Source organism: Pagrus major, chromosome 2 (assembly GCF_040436345.1).
Source record: "Pagrus major chromosome 2, Pma_NU_1.0".
Taxonomy (NCBI): Eukaryota; Metazoa; Chordata; class Actinopteri; order Spariformes; family Sparidae; genus Pagrus; species Pagrus major.
In genome coordinates, this window is record NC_133216.1 from 11,465,300 (window position 1) to 11,485,464 (window position 20,165).

General features: G+C 42.0%; 1 protein-coding gene across 1 annotated transcript in view; it reads right to left on the reverse strand.

Annotated features, from left to right (window-relative positions):
- Positions 1 to 20,165, reverse strand: part of igsf9ba (immunoglobulin superfamily, member 9Ba) — a 69,425-nt gene that overhangs the window by 30,696 nt on the left and 18,564 nt on the right. The window contains exons 2-4 of the mRNA XM_073488782.1: positions 19,622 to 19,819; positions 11,612 to 11,758; positions 3,957 to 4,108 (exon numbers count right to left, since the gene is read on the reverse strand). Coding sequence (XP_073344883.1) covers positions 3,957 to 4,108; positions 11,612 to 11,758; positions 19,622 to 19,819 — 497 coding nt within the window. The remainder of the gene's footprint in view (positions 1 to 3,956; positions 4,109 to 11,611; positions 11,759 to 19,621; positions 19,820 to 20,165) is intronic.

Here is a 20,165-nt window from a genome sequence, read left to right on the forward strand (position 1 = left end):
CTGCTGAAACATACGTCATGTGTTTCCTGATGACAGCGAGAAGTGTAAACTAAACATTGACGTGTCGCGAAGCTTCGATTTCAAGGCTTGTGAAGCCCTTTGTGCTGATTAAAAAAGTAGGAAAGATATTAAAACTGATGTTAAAAGTCTTTATTTTAATTAAATGCTTGCACTGACTGCTGTCTAGCTGAGTTGGCGTGTTTTCAGCTCCTGTACAGCCTCCTTCACATATCAGTAACTTTTACTGAGCTGCTGTCATTTGAGGGTTATGTCACGCCTGAAAAGTAAGAGCCTCTCCCTGAGACATCATGTGTTTAATTACTGCTGGGTGTTTTATGAAATTCACCTCACAATTTCACCTTACAATGAAGCGCCACTGGAAATGAACAACCTCTATAAACAGATATCGACTGAATGCAGAATCTGAAGGGATGGGACAAGATTTTGGTAGCTCTTGGTTTCCATTTGTAGTTCATTTGTGATCCGTTTTGTAGTCCGAGTAGTATCGACCAATCACATTTGAGCGGACTTTGGTAAGCAGTCCATGTGGAGAGGAAAAGAGGCGGAACGTATTGGCCGAGCTACAACAGTGGAAGCTATTGGCTATCGTCAGACACCGATTAAGTTTTATATTAGATTTTTTCTTTATTACCATTTAGTCAAAAACTCATCTGAAAGTCTCAAGTTGCTAATTGGACTCTAAACAATAACTGTCACATGGAAGAACAAGTCTTGGAGCAGATATCCATTATCCAGATATCAAGTGTTGTGCTAAAAGAGCATATTTTTGGCAAATGAACGTGAACGTTGTTAACTCCCGCAAGAGACAACGATGATCATAAGTACTGGACTGTTTTTCCTCATTGATTCCCCCCAAACATTAAATCTGACGACTGTACAGATGTTAGCTGTAAGCTAGCTAACAACGTATGCACTGACTCCCTGTGAGCACATTGAGTGCCAGGATATGTGCAGCTTTTTCGCTCTTTCAGTTTCAACGCAAATGGATGCGTCTTTGCACCAGGTTGCGACGCCCATATAATGCTATTTTTTTTTACATTCAAGCTTCTTTTTAAATTCACCTCAAGTTCTGTCTGAATACATGGCTGCTGCTTTTGGGGGGGGATTTCATGTTGCACTGAATCCATAGAAATTAAATCAAATCACTGCTGAATCAAATCATTTCACTTCTACGGTACAAGCAGTAGTGATTGCAGCAGACTTCCAAGACAGTAACAGGATCTGATGATATGTAATGGCCACCGGTCCATTCCAATACTTTCTGTGCCATAGCTGCACTCAATCCGAGGTGAGGGGGAGAAGATTAAAGAAAAGGAGGAGGTGGAGAGGAGGAGGAGGAGGAGGAGGAAGTCTGCAGCAGATGAGGGTAAAAAAGGGGACGGAGAAAAGAAGAAGCAGGAGATAAGGTGAGGCGTGAGATGAAGGCAGAATCTCAATTTCTGTCACTTCACTCACACATCCAGAGAGACTGATGTCGGGCTCGGAAACAGCAGGAGGCTGCTGTTGTTTTCCTGCGCGCTTTTTTGTGCTTGTGATTTGAGTGCACGTTGGGGAAGACCCTTATAATCCCACGTAGGTTTCTGTCCTCGCTCGCACGACTGTTTTGTTCTGTGTCTTTGTTTTATGGTTCCTTTTTTTTGTCCCTGTGCAAATAAATAAAGTAATAAAGTAGAGTAAAGAGAGGAGCAGGAGGAGGAGGAGGAGGACTCCTCTTTCTTTCTAACCCTGTCCGTCACATTCCTGCCTTTCTCCGTGATGTCTCCATGGATCTGAGCATGTGGGTGAGCAAATATACCCACATGCTCGCTCAGCTCTCTTCTCACCACAAGAAGGAGCTTTCCCACTCAAAACAGCCAAATGGGTAAAGAAAGCTGATAAATGTGCTGTTTTTTTACATTTCTCCATGTACGACATGGAAGCTAGAGAAGGGCTCTCACTAGCGTTTTTACATTTCAGAGTAACATTCATATTAGGACTCATGTAATATTGATGCAGAGCAGCGGGATTAATAATACATCAGAATGTTGTCTAATCATTTACGGAGGGAATGGTGTTAAAAAGAGGCGACTGGAGGCAGAGACGGTGGAGCAAAAGCAGAGGAAAATGAAAGAGAAAGAGGAAGAGGCGCTCCTGTCACTTCCTGTATCACACACAGACTGCAATATCAGTGACATATGAGAACGTGAAGGTGTGCAGAAAAAAGGAAGGCAGCATCCACCTTTCAAAAAGTTCCAAAAACAATTACAAGCAGTATGAAAGCACCCTGCACTTGTTAAGCATAATGAGCTACCTATTATGCTCAAAGCAATCCTGCACTTCTTTTTGTAATGAGCTGCCTGTGATTTAATTTTCTGTTTACCTTGACCTCCCTCGTCTACTTCAAATTCCTACTTCTGCGAGAACGACTCCTGACAATCACCGGAGTACAGATGTTGCGTTCGAGCGCTCTCTCCAGCTTCACACGTAGGTGGAGAGAGCACTTGTGATAGTATAGTGAGAGCAAGAGAGCAAGAGTTTTTCCACTTGAGAAAAAAGCGACATTTGACCCCTTCGCTCAAGATGCAACATGATGTGGCTGCGATGCATCATCGTCTGCTGGAGCTGCTGGTGTTTTTGAGTCACGATGGAGCAGTGTGTGAACTGTCTTTGATTCTGCGCGACTAAACACCACAAACCTGATGTTTATTGTTGACGGTTTATATAGCCGAGACATTTCTCTGCTGTCAGAACCACACAGAGGCCGTGCCAGAAATAATCTTGTCATGACATCAGACCGTCTGTTTTTGGCAGTTTAGCCACGGGAATAAAAATCAGGCAGCATCAGACAACAAAGAGGATTGTGAGGTGTGCTGCCAGGAGCTGTTTTTAAAATCGTAAAAGTGATTCAAGGTGGAGTTAATTTTTACTGAAGACATTACAGAGAAGTAGGAAGGGCCTGACTGACAGTCCTGCTGCTTCAATCACTGAGTGACATCATTAATCAATCAACAGCTATTAATTTGTTGTCAACTAAAAACAAAGTGAACTTTGTCTTAGTGTCGTCCCACCAGACTGCTGAGCAGCTTCTTCCCTCAGGCTGCGAGAACTCATAATTAATCCTCATCACGCAGCTATAAAAAAAAAAGTTTTAATTTTATCAGATATCCAACTTGCGTATGTCTGAATCCGACCCGGCTACAGGCTCCAAGACTGCTCTCATTCGCATGTATAGTAGTAGCATGTTGGCTCTTTATTAGTCGCTGTAAAGTAGAGTCTGACCATGGACGGTATTGATATTAGGGAGTAAAAAAACTCAATACATTGGCCGATGTACTACTATAGTTATGAGTAAAACCTCACTTTGGACTGGGGAACATATTCTGAGTCGTCTCAGAAGACTTAATCTAGAGTTATTTTGGACACTATCAACACAATAAGAAGTAAAGCATATGAAGATCATAATTCTTATTACAACACCTCAATAAGCAGAAATTAAGAGGTTAGTGATAAGAAGTTAAAGGCCTAGTAGTTGTAGAATATTGTCATGGAGGCATTGCATTAATAGGTGCTCTATAATATTCATGCTTATAAGCTTATATGCTTATAAGCATATGCTTTACCTTAATAAAAAGTGTTTTACTCTGACTGTTTCTACCAAACTCACTGTTGTTTTTTGGCCTGCGACATATAATCAAGTAAAGCCTCAGCGGCACATATTTCACAGAGTGAATCATGTATTTGAGAGGTCGATTGAGGTTTTCTCACCAGAAGATATGATTTGTTTCTTCAGCACAACAACAGAACAAACTGATATCAGCCTCAGTGAGACACGGTCCTCCACATACTTCCAGTACAGATGGACTCAGTGGATGACACCATCTGTGCACAAGCCCTGCTTCTATATTTGAACACAATCAGAAATCAGAATTACTCCCATTATTCGTGACCATTCTTACCGTGTATTTTGTGTTGGTGGCGAGCTCCTCCCCCTCCCTCAGCCAGCTGATCATTGGTTTTGGATTTCCCTGGGCAGAGCAGCTAAGCGAAGTGCTTCCCCCTTCTTTCGCCTCCACATACTGTGGCGGCGTCGCTGTAAATGAAGGTGGGGCTGTGGAGAGAGTGAGAACACGAATCATTACAACATTCAGATAAACAGTAATCACTATACTGCATTAAATGTCATGTCTTGTATTGTCTTTAAGACTACATTTCTGTTTATAGCTTTACAAAGATGTTGTGCTAGATTCTCTGGAGGATGGAAATGTCATAATCGCATATTCTAACAAAAGACTAACAAAAGTCCTTTCAACTTAAAATTACTTTCATGGAGAAAATTATTTTTGGTAGGGGAGATCTGGTCAAAAAATAATATCACAATCTATCTAACAAATCATAATCCACAAATCTAAATTGCAATCTTTCTTCTCAAATTTAAAATACTCTTTCAAAGACTTTAGCCAAAGAATTTCTCCATTTCCACCAATGAAACACAATATTGCATTAACAGCCACAGTTAGCAGTTAATGTTCCTGCAAACCACAGTAACATCCAAGGTTAACATTTGTACCAAATGTGGCATATCATGCTCACATTATATGCTTATTAGCTGACTTTCACATTCAGGAGGTGGCGAGGATGGTGATGGAGTTATTACAGCCAACAAGGCTGATATTTTTGAGGATACTTGTCCTACCAAAACCATCTCCATCTATCTTTTGGCGACCAAAACAGGTATTTTAAGCCAAACCATGATGCTTTCCTAACCATAACCAAGTGGTTTTTGTGCATAAACTGAACCAGAGCATAAACACAGCGTTGTGATGAGACAGAAATAGAAAAATTCAAACTAAAAAGACATAAAGTTGCAACATAAAGAAACGTACTGGGCTAACATTTATTCTGGCGATTGGGTTGTGCATTAAAGATCATTCTAGCTATGACTCACATTATTCAGAATACATCACCCAAGGAAGAGCCACATCAAATAATTACAATTACATTTAATAATACAAACAGCAGTAAGATGACATTGAATACTGTGATCTATATGATCTGACTGAAAGTGGATTGTCGATGCCTTCAAGATCAATCAGGATGTAAAACTGTTGTAGTACCGCTGTTGGCCAGTGGGACAAATCAACAGCAAGGCTGACCGGCAGTACTCAACTCTATTAATCCACAATTAAAGCCCATTCCCAGAACACAGGGAAGGATGAAGACTACTCTTGTACAGAAGTTGTTCAGATAACACAGTTTCTGAGAGAGCTCAACACCAGCAAGCCTAAATAAACCACTTAGTGGCATCACTGCTCTTCCACCTGATGTTTCCGAGCTGCACTAACAGCCACAGGGGAGCTCTTCACCACCTACTGCAGGCCAATAAACTGTAGTTTCCTCAGCCAGCTGCTTCCAGTGTTTCAACATAATATTTTGATTATAAATAGTGCCACTGTGTTTAGTTAAAGAGAAAAAAGGCGCCGCTATACAAGTGGGTCACTGCTCGCCGCTGGGAGTGCTGCCATGCTTCAGACTGCACACAAGCACCTGGCATGGAGTAAACAAATCGCCCAATTAGCACATTTAGACATCTGCCTGTCCATACTGCTCTCTCACTCCCTAACACTCATTACATTATCTGATACTGTAGATTAATGGAGACTCTAATAAAATGCATGACTGGTTTATGTATCTCCTGCTCGTGTAGCTGACGGGTCAGCTGCTGCATTAAACGGATCGTGACACATCACTTTAGTTATCAGGGGAAACCTCTGGCAGTTGCTTCACTATGAGTTTGTGCTTTTATCTTAAGATATAATTAACTGATCTTAATTGATTTGACTAATTATTCAATTAGGAGCATTGATGGGAGGTGGGTCTAAGTTCATTCACTCGTGTGGTGTATTCAAGGACAAATTGAGAGACTTTTTTAAACATTGATAACAATTTTTTTCATATATTTTACAAACCTATAACTGAGAGTATCCTGTCTTATCGTATTGTATGCTGGTATAAATATCCAAAAATCCCTCACAGGAACAAATTATTGAAAACTTCAAGAACTGTGGGAGAATCTTGGAGGAATAGTGGAAACCTGTATCTGACAGAAAAATGAGTTACTTCCTGTTTCTCTCTATTAGCAATGTCATCTTCTTTCTTCGTCGGCAGTAACTTTAATAAAGTTACCCATAAAAAACACACACCTCGTGTTTTGGATTTTTCAGTTGTCATAACAGTAGCAGAGCCATGTGTGGGGGAAGCTTGTTAGTATGTAGCCGATCAAAATCAACGCAAATTGAACGACATTGCAACAACCAGGCAATTGTCGGCAATAATACCTGGGTGGACCGCCCAAGTAAAATATATGTGCGGGAAACACTGTATTCCCACGGCAGTAACTCAATCAAACAAGATGTAGCAGCCATCGAATATGGAGAAAATATATGACCCACTGGATGGGAAATACATTGATACATACGGGATGTGCATCATACTCATTATCTATTTATTTTTATTACGATTGTTGGCATGCAGTTATTGACATGTACTGTACTTTAAATGTCTGTCTGGACTGTGATGACATTTATGATGGCTGCTACAGATAATTTTCGGCTTTATGTTCTGTGCTGTACCATAAATTGCCTCTTAGAGGAAGTTAAAGTGTTTCTATGTTCAAATGTGTAAATAATATTATGTTTTATCTTTATCCTTAAATATCTCTTATTTTACTCTTTGGACGGGCCTGACCCTCAGGTTGGAAACCACTGGACTAAATGGTATATAAAGTCATTAAAATGCTGCTCTGCTGCTGCAGAAAAAGTAGTTTTCTAGTAAGTAAATTTATCCGGTAATATTGAGAATTTCAAACACAAGACTTCCATTTGTAACAGAGTATTTTTTCTGTAAATTGCGGTTCTGGTACTTTCACTTAACTAAAGGAACTGAATCCGCTAATGTAAAAGTTAAGACATAAATTCTAATCCTAATTCAGATTTCCCTCGAGGGATTAAGCATCAACTGACAGGAAATAGGTGGCACACATGGCGGCGACAACAGCAGGTGCGTTGGTCAACCTGGGAGTTGTTTCACACCATCAGGTACGGCTTGTCACGCAGGAAGTGTCATCAGGCTTGGAAACCTGGGAGTTGCTCTACAAAAAAAGTGAGCTGAGCCTCATATTTTCGCCCTACTTACTGCAGCTCTTCATCAATTATATACATTAAAAGATGCTTGAAGATCCAGCACTCCCACTGTTCGTCTTTGTAGACCACACAGCGCATCGGCAGATGGCCTGGATGCTCAGACGCCGGGTTCGGCCTGTTCTTTGAAGGCTTAGATCCGCTCTTATTTGCTCACTAACTCGAGAGTGCGTCCGTATCGTTTTATTCCCTCGCCTGGTCTTACTTTTCTTGTCTCTGCCCCTCGGAGAGTACGGCTACATAGACTACACATTTTTCATTGATTTCACATCATGAGCCTCAAACGTGTGTTTCAGTGTAAACTGTCGCAGAGAAGAAAGAGGCACTCGAGGAGACTTTGAGTGCCTCTGGATCTGGATTATAATATTTTATAACTCACTTCCTCTCCGACACACTCACATACCTACCTCCCTCTTCAAACTACACGAAATGGTTGTGATTTGAGACGGTCACTGTGTCACATCAGGCAATCATGGAGTCATGAATTCTTGCTGACACAAACGGGGGACTTCACATTGGACGTTGATCAATCATATTGCCATCTAACGACACCGACAACGAATGTTCAAGCATGCCAATCTTCACTCGGCGGTAAAGTTAAGCTCTGCTTGGTTTTAATTACACTGAACCACCATCTTTAGATAACGAGAGGCGTCCATATTTGTTTTGTTTTTTGGTGCTTTCGCATTAGCAAGTGCCAAATCAAATATATTACTTTTAAAAAAATCAGAGTTGATATAAACTAAATAGAAGTAGGGCACATACCACCACCAAGGCCCAACAGTCCCCTTTACTTCAACCAAGACTAATCCAATGTCAGACTGGATAGCCATGCTCAAAATTTTTTTCCAGATCTGCACCAAAAGTTAGCGGGGTCTATTCTGGGCCGACACCCATCCCCCATCCAAGTTTGGTGGGAATCTGTTCAGTAGTTTTTCTGTAATCCTGCACACAAACAAAAAACAATATATACAAATACATAATCTCCTTGGCGGGAGTTCTCTTTGTTTTCTTCCTTTTCGGAAAAAATAACCCGCTGGATTCAGATTGAAGAGGTTTTTCATTTGTCCAAGTGGACAACACATGTGTCCCTACCGGGCTGAAATTTCGGCCCATGTGAGCAATTACTACCGTTTATCTAAATTTGCACCCCCACATGGGCCTGATGATGATGATCGCTCACATGGGCTCCACTTTGCAGCCACAGTGGGCCTGTTATGGTGACTGACAAGGGCAGACACACATGGAGGATATATGGAGCTGGTGGACAAACGAGCTGGCATTTGGGCCCCAGTTGGGTCAACCAAATGGGCCCTAAATGCCAGCCCATCAGTAACCCAGTGGCACAGTGGCAGGGTCTGTGTTTTTTTTTATGTTTCAGTGTCGATGGCTAAGTTAAAATCATGTCAAAATGCCGGTGCGAAGGCGTATTTTCGATCTCTGAAAAGCTTGCTGAGGCTTGAAGAGTGAAGAGAAGGGGAGGACAGTGGAGACGAGACGAGAGAGGAGAGGATGAGGAGGAGGGAGGGCAGAGAAAGAGAGAGTGGCCTTAGTGTCTTTTTCGGGCACAAGGCCTTGCCATCTGACACCTGCCACTGAGTGGGCACGAATTCCCTGTCCGCTTGGCAGGAAGTTAAGGCCAGCAAACAGGAACTCAAAGGAGGAGTGTATGCAAATACCAACAGCCAAAGGAAATGGGTGCCCTTATAGTGTCTGTGCGGAGGCCAGACGAAAATGGCACCTGCTTCCCTCACAGACACCCATTTAGAGGACGACAGTAGCATAAAGTCTTCATATGAATTCCCTCTTTGGAGATCTAGACGCCGCAACAACTGCTGCTTTTTATATTTCCCATGAATATCTGTCTTTGAATGCAAAGAAAAAACAAATATTTGTTCGAGTTAAACACGTCCACCCCGAGCAACAAACACCGGCTTACTGCATCATTATCGCTCGACACATTACATGCATGAGGTCGTGTAAAATGCCGTCGCTTAATATGCCAAATACACATGACATTCAGGGATATTATTAGTTCTGCTACAGCCCAAAGAGCTCCGTTTCTGTTGAAAGGCCTGACAGGAGTGGAGGGCAGAAGAGGGAGGGAGGGAGCCGTTGAAGTTAAGAGTGAATACTGATGAGGCAAGCTACACAGATGCAGTATGCCTACACAACAAAACACTGATGCACACACACACACATGCACGCCCGCAGACGTTTTTCACGAGGAGCGTGCAGGTGACAGCAGAGTTACGACCTATTCACTCTTCAACCACAGACTTCAAGCGGCAGACAGAGATCTCATTTAGCCGCATACAAACACACACAATGAGACGCTCTCATGTCAGTGTTGATGTAAGGCGCTCCACGCAGAACACGGCGCAGGGAAGGTAATTGGCAGTGTGTGGCGAAAACGAACACGCCAGCACGCAGCAAAGAAAACATTATGTTGTGCATTGATAATAAGCATTTATACCGATCAGCATTTCTCATTCCACGGTGATTATGCCGTGCGATGGACTTTATAAATGGCTCTTTACACAGTGTTTCGCATACGGCGCGTTGTAGTCATTATTCAAACACGAGAATCGCATCCATTGTAAAGCGTATGCATGATCGAATCGAATATGCATGAGATTCGCGCGGCACTCATAAGCGCCAAAAATATACATGTGAATGAGCTTGACAGGACTTTGCTCGCAAAGTCTCTCTCTCTAACAACACAGAGGATTACAGCTCTCTGAAGTCGGAGACCTGTGAAGCTTTAACACGAGAAAATCACCACTTTTGGCTTGAACGTTTCATTTTCATAGGACCAAGTAACACACTCATGTCAACCGCCCGGTTACATGAAAGCTAAGAAATGCAAGAATGCAATTAGATTTCCAGCACATACTACACAAAAAACACCCTATCTTGCAATCTTAAATTTAGGGAGATCCGTCCTTTCATCCAGATCTGCACCAAAAGGTAACGGGGTTAAATCTGGGCCGAGACACATCCTCCGTCCAAGTTTTCTGGAAATCCGTTCAGTAGTTTTTGTGTAATCCTGCTGACAAACCAGCAGCAGACTGTGTGCTAAACGAGCCACTATTTACTACATAGTTCTCTAAATTTGCTGCCCAGCATTTTATCTGACTGTCTGAATACTGAGTGTGAAATATGTGCCCACCATAGAACAAAAAAAGTAGCATCCGTAGCCTTGAAGCGACCTGTGAAGCTTTAATACGAGAAAATCATCCCTTTTGGCTTGAACCTTTCTTTTCAAACGCCTGTTGAGGAAAGATTCACACACTCACATTAACCTTAACATGAAAAGCTAACTTAAAAATGCAGAGAGCACAAGGATCCCCTGCATTTACTTTGCTGCATCTTTGCTGCATCATGCGTCTGCAACCAGCGTTTCACAATCAAATGCTGCCAAACATTTGAAGCAGCTTAATATAATATCTGTCTAAAAAGCATTCCTCACATGAAACAGAAAACCACATTAAAACACAAAGGCTTCATTGTCTCTGTAGTCTCGGGTGCGCTGCAACAATGTGAAGACACACTTCACATAGGATTCTCTGAGCCACTGGGGCATTCCTGGGAAATGCAAAGGTGCAGATTTTTTTTCCGCCTGGTCATCAGTTTGATAGCTCTCAGACTATCACAGACGATCCCTGCCGGAACCGCCTTAAACAGGACACAATCAATTCTCTCCTAACCAGCCTCTCATCCCTTCTTACCCCAGGCCTCTTTGAAAAGGAGCCGCAGGAACGATCTAAAACAACGTCTGACTATCTAACTACCACTCTATCAGATTGAAAACATAGAGGATTATAAAATAGGGCTGCGTGATCGGGATATGGTGAAAAAACAATGATTTTGACAGATATATGATTGCAATGTGATTCTCGATTAGTGGGAACGATCATTTTTTGTGAAAAACTATTAAAGTCATGACACTGTTGGGATCTGTGCCAAAAAACTGAGAACAAGATTTGTTGGCCAGGGCTTCTCTGCAGCACTGTAGTACTTCATTATAATGCTGTTTTACCTTTATATAAAAAAAATTACAACTTCTGCACTTGGCTGTATTGCAATTTTGATCATATTTTGATCGATGGTGCAGCCCTCTTATAAACAGTTACTAACTGGACCAGAGAGCTGACACTTTACTTCTGGGTCCAGTATGACTGAAGGGCTGTTTGTAGGTCTGCAACGTAGGATTAGTTTCTTAAATGTACACTGAATAAAGGACTCTGTGAAAGACATAAGGAGTGAATCAGGGTGTGTGTCACGATAGTAAAAGCCCAAACTATTGGCTCCCAAAACTTTTTCATGTTCAGGACCCCCATGTTAGATGCACATTAGACTAAGATCTCCAGCAACAAAATGTAGAGAACAGGCACTGAGGGCGGGTGACTCACCATTGACTGTGAGGTGCACCCAGCTGCCGTTGTGGAAGGTGTCGTACTGCTGCTCCAGCATCAGGACCCTGCACTCGTACCAGCCCTGGTCCTCGGAGCGCACGGGGTCAATCTGTAGGGAGGCCTTCCCATGAAGAGAGGCTCTACCTGCAGACAGAGGGGACGAGAAAACGACAGAATTTACCACGCTGCATTTGTCTTTTTCTGCTTTTTCCACGCCTGGCAGCTTTGGTCACCACAGAGATCTACTGCATCGTAGCAGTCGAGGGTTAAGTGTTTTACTTCAACCTTTTCTTCTTGCAGCATCAAACAGATTTCCTTTTTGTAGAGTCATGGTGTAATATTTTTCATCAGGCACTAGATTAAAAATAGTGCTTCTGTTTGTCTTTAAAGAGATTAAAAAGACAAATAAAACACATTCTTCCAGCGAGTATTGTATGTTATTAGGATTAAAGTGCAACATTATACGAATCTTTGCTTCTCCCATTTTCCTTTTCTCCGCAAAGGGCTCCGTAAGCTCGCGCTTTGAACCACTAGTTATTAAAATAAGCACCAGCCTGTTCCCTTTTTTTCACTTGCTACTTCCTATTCAGGGAGTGCGGCAGTCTGGAGCCTTTCCAAGCTCTGGATGGAAGGCAGGAAAACACCCTGGACAGGTTGCCAGTCTCTCACAGAGTTAACAGAGACAGACAATCCCTAATACTTACTGTACAGTCATACCTACAGGCAATTTAGAGCCTTCAATCAGGCTGACGTCCAAGTCTTTGGACTGTTGGAGGAAACACAAACGGGTATAAAGAGCGTGCCGACTCTAGATACCCAAACTGAAATGATTGTTAGCAAAATAATTCAGTTTGTAGATTCAGAAGAATCTACTTTAACATCTTGGGAATTACGTTTTTTTATTGCTTACCATGAAGCGGGAAACAGGGAGGAACTGCTAGCTTAGCTCTGTCGAAAGATAACATAATTTGCCCAACATCTTTAAAGCTCAACACAAAACAACACAATATATCTTGCTATGTAGGAATGAGATACAACATTGCTGAGTTTAAGTTGTTTTTGTTACCTTTGGACAGAGCCAGGCTAGCTTGCTTCCCCTAGCGTTCGGTTCCAGGCTATGATAACGCTAACCGTCTCCGAGCTGTAGCCTCACATCTAACTGACAGACATGGGAGTGATATCAATCTTCTCGTCTTATTCTCACCAGGAAAGCAGATATTCTTCAAAATGTTGTTGTACATGGCTTGTTTGTTAATTTTGTAACAGTCGGACAGAGCTTCCAGTCTTTAAGACAAGCTAATGTTGAGCTAACCGTATCCGGACTGTAGCTTCACATCTCACGGACAGACATGGGAGTGATATCGATCTTCTTATTTAACTCTGAAAGCAGCCAGTCCTCAAAATATTCAATTATTCTTTAAACCAATTCAATGTCACAATATTTCACCATAAATGTTGCTTGAAAGCAAACCAGCTACCTTGCAGTATCGGGATAAGTGCATAAAACTACCTATACTATGCTATACTTGTACAGCTTTGGTATGTATGCAGTATAAACTAGTATTTCATTAAAAATCTGGAATGTTTTCATATAGATTGATGCAGGAATGACGCATTTTTGTAGGCTAACCCGGAAGTTAGCATCCCCCTGGTTCCCTGCACAAAAAAATCCTGTGGGATTATGCTCGTTTAGATGTTTGCTCAGCAAGATAATCTTCAAAATGAACACCACTTTCAGGATTTTTGAAGTGTAAATGGAATCGGCAATGGTAAAAGCTTATGGCTATAAACGAACTACATCGTGGTTGCACGACTTCAACATCACCACCGTTAAGCTTCTTACTACACCTTACTAAACACACTTGACTATAGATGTAAGAATAGTTTGCAACTAAAGTCGGCCTGTAAAGACAGAAAAGTGATCAGATGTTTCTCCGTGTTTGGTGTGATGACGTTTAATGTCCCACTTGTTTGCAACCGCCATTTTTAAGACGCGTAAATGTAGTGTTGATTTGGACAGAGCCAGGCCAGCATGTTTACCACAACTTCCTGTCTTTATGTTCAGCTAACATCAAGCTAAGCTAACCATCTCCGAGGTGTAGGCTGGCTTCACATCTGACAGGCAGACGTGGAAGTTATGTCCTCATCTAACTTTCAGCAAGAAAGCAAAAAATGTTAAAACTTTTCCTTTAACCGATTAAACATCACAATATTTAACTCAAAACTCTGTCTTGAAAGCGAACCAGTTACCTCCTAGGATTGGGATTTAGGCATAAAAGTACCTAGGAGCCAGACCTTCAGATGGATTAAAATAAAGTATTCGGTGTCTCTGTGGAAAAAAGACCAGCCTTCCACCTCATAGAAAATCATCTATTTCTTATTCAACTTCTCCATCCCCACTTCCTTTTTTCTTCAAGGCGGAGGATAAATTGGAATTCTAAAAGGAGGAAATCACAAGGGATGAGAGGAGTTCAGGAAACCAGGCATGGTGAAATCTTCAGCTGCTAAGCTGTCTGTCTTCAAGCCCGCAGCCCCGCTGCTCACATGGCTGCGTCTGACAGCCCAACAGACTAAAACATTCGCTTCTGCTCTGTCTGACGAGTGTTTCTCAGACGGAGCATTTTTACAAACTTTGATGTGTAGATGTACTGTAAGCACTGTTTTCTGTTACTTCAGGATGACTGTCAGGCAAATATATTGACGTTGAGGGCGGGCTGAATTGCTCCACTGTATATAAAATGCAATAGATAGGGAGGGGATCGCTGCCATAGTTGGGGTAGAAAACTGACGGGTTTTTTTTTGTTAGCAGAAAATCAATACGGCAAAGAGGAAGAGAGAGGAGTGGGGACTGCAGTCTTGCAGTAAAAAAGGTAGCTTGTCTTTAAAAAGTCAGGTCTATTTTTTGCCGGGGCATTGAAGTGCTGAGTGGGGCGGGTGGTGGCGTGAAGGGTAGGGATCAACCTCAGCTCCCATTTGTCAAAGAGTGAGAGGGTGCTGCTGTAAACAGAGTTAACAGCACTGTATCCACGTCAGGACCGGCCCCCGGGGCATACACCACTTGCACAGTACAGGGTTCTGTCTACTGTGAAAACAGACGAGCTTACACCTTGTTCAGATCACATCACAAGCTCTGTCAGATAGAAGAGGAAACGCTAAAGACGACAGAGTGACAGACACGGCGAGACACACGGAAAGACGACTTCAAGTCCTAAAGAGCGGCAGTTAGGTTAAGTATTCAGCCTTTGGTTTCAGGTGTGGCATTTTACCAAATTTGAAGAAAATGTTCACGAGAATAGGACGTACGGACAACCCGTAAACATAAAGCCTCCCACCTCAGCTACGGCAAGCGCAGAGGCATAAAAAGCCCTATTAATATTTTATTCTGTATGTTCACATACTCATTAACTCCCTTGTTCCTTTAATAGTAAAAAAAAAAAAAAAAAAACGTTCACATCAATATCCTGTAGCCTGAAGTGTAGGAAAAACTCCTGAGAGAAAAATACTTTATAATTTTACATACATATTATTCATGTGCGTGCTCCAGCTGAAGTTGTTGCTAAGAGCGATGTTCAGGCTTCCAGTAGCTTGTCCCAAAGCGTTATGATCTGACACTAAAATTTCACAAGCTGCACATCTGAATTATTGATTGTGTCATTGGGCACAGAAATAGATGTTTTTAAATGCTGTAATTTCAATACAGCTGCAGGACAAACTGGCTAAATGATCCAGTGTAGATTTGCAAGGAGATATGTACAACTTCTAACTGAAGGCGGGGGAAATACAGAGTTGCAAAGCGGGGGGGAAAAAAATCGTCTATTTTGGGAATCTTGACTCACAGATTAAAATTAATATACTGTTGGTCTCTGAACAATTAGCAAGACTGGAAACTGAACAATGGTAATGCTCACTGATCCGGACAAAATGACCCTCAGATGGATTTACTGTCACTGAAATCTGCAATCTGCTCTTCTGTGCTTGGTGAAAAAAAATGTTGGATTAGTCCATATTGTAAGTAAAGTATTCATGGATAATCTGTTTTTGGTAGCAGCTGTGTGATGGAATAATATCACATTTAGTCTTTTCACCAACTTTTTTATTCATATTGAAAGATAACAATTCATGGAAACGGCCCAAATGAGCTCTGAGGCTGCACAACCCCAAACTGCATGAACATGCAATCCCCCCGGAACAAACTTTAATCTATGTAATGACACTGCCCATATTCATGTTGCATCTGTTCGCTGGTAATTCCTCAACGGTGGACTTGACGCCACATGGCTACCAGAGCTCGCTGCTGTTCTGTTCATACCCTGCTGCTCGTCAGGAGTACAGTAAACCATGAAACGCTCCGGCAGCGGCTACAGTAGCCACTGTAAAACAAAAAAAAAGAGGATTCCCCAGACGGTGAGTCACTGCCATTAGTCCTCTTTGCAGTGATGACCCTTCTTGAAAAGCCCACAGGGAGGAATTTCAATGAATTCAGTATTATTTACACCATTTTCACTTTATTTGTATTAATAGAAAAAAAGAAAAATCTGTCCTCACGAGGGAGATGAGTCCTCCAGCTTCTCAACAAGCCGTGCTCTGCCTTTATTTCACAGCACATTACCAGGTCAGGGGGGGGTTTGAACTTGGTAAAGAGGTGGGAACAGGAAGGGATAATTCTGACCCCGTTCTGACAGCTCGCCATCTTGTCACAGAAGTATGATCAGAAGAGACAATTTCCTGCTGCAAGAAGTCTGTGTGAAGGCAGCGGCAAACAGATTGTCTAAGCCAGGAGAGGGAGGTTTCACTGATGTACGATGTTGTGATGAATGTAAAGAAAAACACATTTGTGTTCGTGCTCTTTTACTTCACTGTAATGTTGTCATGTTGCTGGAATTTCTAACTTATATACAAAACCTTTCAATACCACAGGAAAACGGGTAACCCTAACCCTACCCTACCCACTTGTTTATTGTTTTGGTTTCACAGCTGTTTTTGTTCAGTCAACCAGCAGCTGTTTCAGTGAAAAAGCTTAAAACACTCACTGTAAGCTACCTGGTCCAGCACCTAACCTAGCAGAGAAACAAAGTCAGAGACTAGCCGGTGAACATAGTGGAGCATTTAGCAGCTAAAGAGTCAGGAGGTGGTGGAGACCAAAAACAGAGCTAAAAGAGAGCGACTATTATCGAGTTAAATCAAAGTAGATTATTTTCACTGTTGATTTTCTCAATTAATCGATTCATGTTTGGTCTATAAAATGTCAGAAAATGTTGATCAATGTTTGCCAAAGCCCAAAGTGACGTCTTGTTCTGTCCACAACCCCAAGACATTCAGTTTACTGTCACAGAGGAGTAAAGACACCCGAAAATAGTCACAATTAAAAAGCTGAAATCAGAGAATTTTTATTGCTAAAAAATTACTCAAACCGACTAAAAGATTAGTGTAATAGTTGACAGCTAATCTTTAATCGTGGAGCTCTCGGGTAAAGTAAGAGGAAATGATACACAAAGTTTTAAGTTTACTGGGTACATCTAGCTAAAGCTAAAGCAGTCTTATACAACCTGCAATAAATCCTGTTTACAAGACGGTTATGATGTTTGTCCACCCGATTTAAATCAACGAGGGTGGGCTGAATAATACAAACATGTTTTGGGTGTTTTAACAATCAGTTAATGCAGGTTTAATGAATAAGGACCATTCATTTGTTGGTTATGGATTTTCATGCTCTATTATCAGATGACTTTTCTTGTGACCTCCCATTCTACATGTACAGCATGTAGGGTTTTGTAATACACAGTACTGACTGTATATTGTCCATGCTCTGTGCTGCATTGTCACCAGAGTGTGTCGGAAAGAATGTATGTACAATGCAGTCATAAATTGCTGAGACACAGTTATTTCCCTATATGCACACACAGGCAGCAGATGCCCCTACGCAGCCCCGAACGCCATGTTAGAACGGAAAGAAGTGCAGTTCAAGGAACTAGAACGGTTTGCAGAAGACAGCCAAGTCTCTCTCTTAAGACTTAAAGGCTTCAGTGTACTGTGCCATGTGTTAGACCTAAAGCCTCAACAGCTGAAGTACCATTCTGAGGGAATGAAGGAAATGACGTGGATCAGGCTGAAATTGCAGGTCAATCTTCTCAATGAAATAGGATTGGGAGGTACGTGTACGAAGCAGTATGGCTCTGGTCCAGGCCAGAGGCTCATAATTAGGTCGGCGACAGGGAAATCTATATCCTGTATAAAAACAGAAATGTTTACAGAGTGATTTAAGCTATTCGAGACTCGCTGAAAGGGGAACTATTGGTCAGGTTACACGATACAGATGCTAATGAAAAATGATAAACTCTGTAATATTGCCTATACTTTAAAGGAATAGTTCGACATTCTGTGAAACACACTTTTTTTGTGGTAAGATTAAGATAATACGTCCGTATCATAAATATGAAGCTACAGCCTGTAAACGGTTTAGCTTAGCATAAAGACTGGAAAACAGCTAGCTTGGCTCTGGTCAAACGTAACAGAATCCACCTACCAGCACCTCTTAAGCTCACTAATTAACACGGATTAAACAAGCGAGTAATAATGTGTTAATTAGTGAGCTTTAGAGGTGAAGGTGGGCAGCTAGCTGTGTCTCTTTGTTTCTCGTCTTAATCCCACACTGAGCTAACCAGCTGCTGACTGTAGCTTCATATATACCGTACATTTTGCAATTTTAAAGCGCATTAGCGTATTTACCCAAAAAAGTTGCTGCAGCTTTAAGGATGTTAAGAGCACAACAGGAATCCTTTTGTTTTTTTGCCTCTCTGTAAGTTTTCTTCCTGAAATGTTACACTGGGTGTATTCCTTAAATAATAATAATAATAATAATAATAAAAGAAATAAAAAGGTTTCCTGATAACATTTTGCTTGTTTTCAGTGCTTACATAGACGTTTATCATGTTCTGTCCCACTCATTACCTCACCAAAATATAACGAAACAATGCACCATGAGTCTGAATTCAACAGTGATATGTCTGCATGTGGTCAATCAATCACTGTGTCGTCAAGGCTGTTGCTAGCCGATGAGTCATGGGCGATGACGCTTGCGGATCTCTCTGACACAACCTGTCAGAGCACTAACGGTTAGCTGTCATGCTGAAGAGAAAGTCAATCTTTTCTAAAGAGCTTCTTACTCCTTTGTGTGTACCTGGCAACGGAAATGCCGCGTTCATGGCGTCCGTGGTGTTGAGAGCTGCACTCGGAAGTGTGCTAAGTGCTAAAATAATTGTCACCCATTCAGATGAAAATGCCTATGGTGCACGCTCAGTAATGTAACGATTATCCTGTCCAACAGAACTGCGATTTGTGATATCATCCCGATAATCTCCCTGTAGTTTATTAGTTTGGAATCAGTATTATTTACATATATCCAGTTTAATTGGTTTTTGTGCTGGATACAATGTGCAAGACATGCCTTCAGCCATGGTGACAGGCTCTGGCAAAATAAATCAGGAAATCAATATAGTCCGACAACTTTTTCTCCATATTCATGATTATCCTGATAATGAAATTTCACCACGATCAACTTATTGTGAGTGTTTTTATCCCGATCCTCGATGAAAACTTTTATCGTCCCATCCTTAGTGCTTGTCTAAGAGTCGTGGTTTGGGGGTTTAAAAACATGGTCGCCCTAGTTTAGAGTGTAGTCTTAAAGTATGTGGATTTTCTGTGTCTTAGCCCCCCTGTTGTTCTGATAAGATGACGTCCTTCACTCTTTAATGGCCACTGTTTATCATCATGTACACTGAAAGTCTGTTGTCAACTTTGTATCTGCAGCGGTGTCATCGAAACAAAGTCCGGTGGATTTACTGTACTTGGCAACTGAAAAGCTCTTGATCCAGATTCGTGCCAAGATGCAAGTGCTCATTCATTCAAAAGTGGCAAACTCTCAATCTGTTGCGGATAAAACAATGTCTTTGTATTCTGTCCGAGCTGGATTACTTTGCTGTATCTTCATCACATCTACAGACAACTTACCTGTGTACTCTGGATCCACATGAGGAGGGTAGAAGCGGAAGTTGATGAAGAAGGGAATAGGCACTCCAAACTTGAACCACTCCACCACATAGGGAGGCTGCTGGCCGTCCAGGGGAGGGGACACGTCACACCCCAGGATCACGCTCTCTCCGGCGCGCGCCGTCACAAACCGGGGCTCCTCTCTCACTCCGTGGGCACCTGAGAGGAAGAAGGAGGAGACTTTTACTACCAAAGAGGGGTGTTTTCCTTTTCCTTTTCCTTTTCCTTTTCCTGCAGACGAAGCAGAAAAATCTCAAAGTCATCCAAGACTGATTAACAAACAATAATCGGTTGGCAGTTAAGAGTAATCGACTGAACACATGATGGCCTACATATAGATGGCTGTACATGGGTAGACCCTCTCTCGTTCCTCATCTCTCCACAGAAGAGCCTATCGTCATCTGTCACCTGCATCTGCTGGTGAAGTGTTTTGTGGTTGTGCCATACTGTACTATAAACGAGCTGCCAAGGGGTTCCATTGATCATCGCTGGCTGCTGCTCAGAT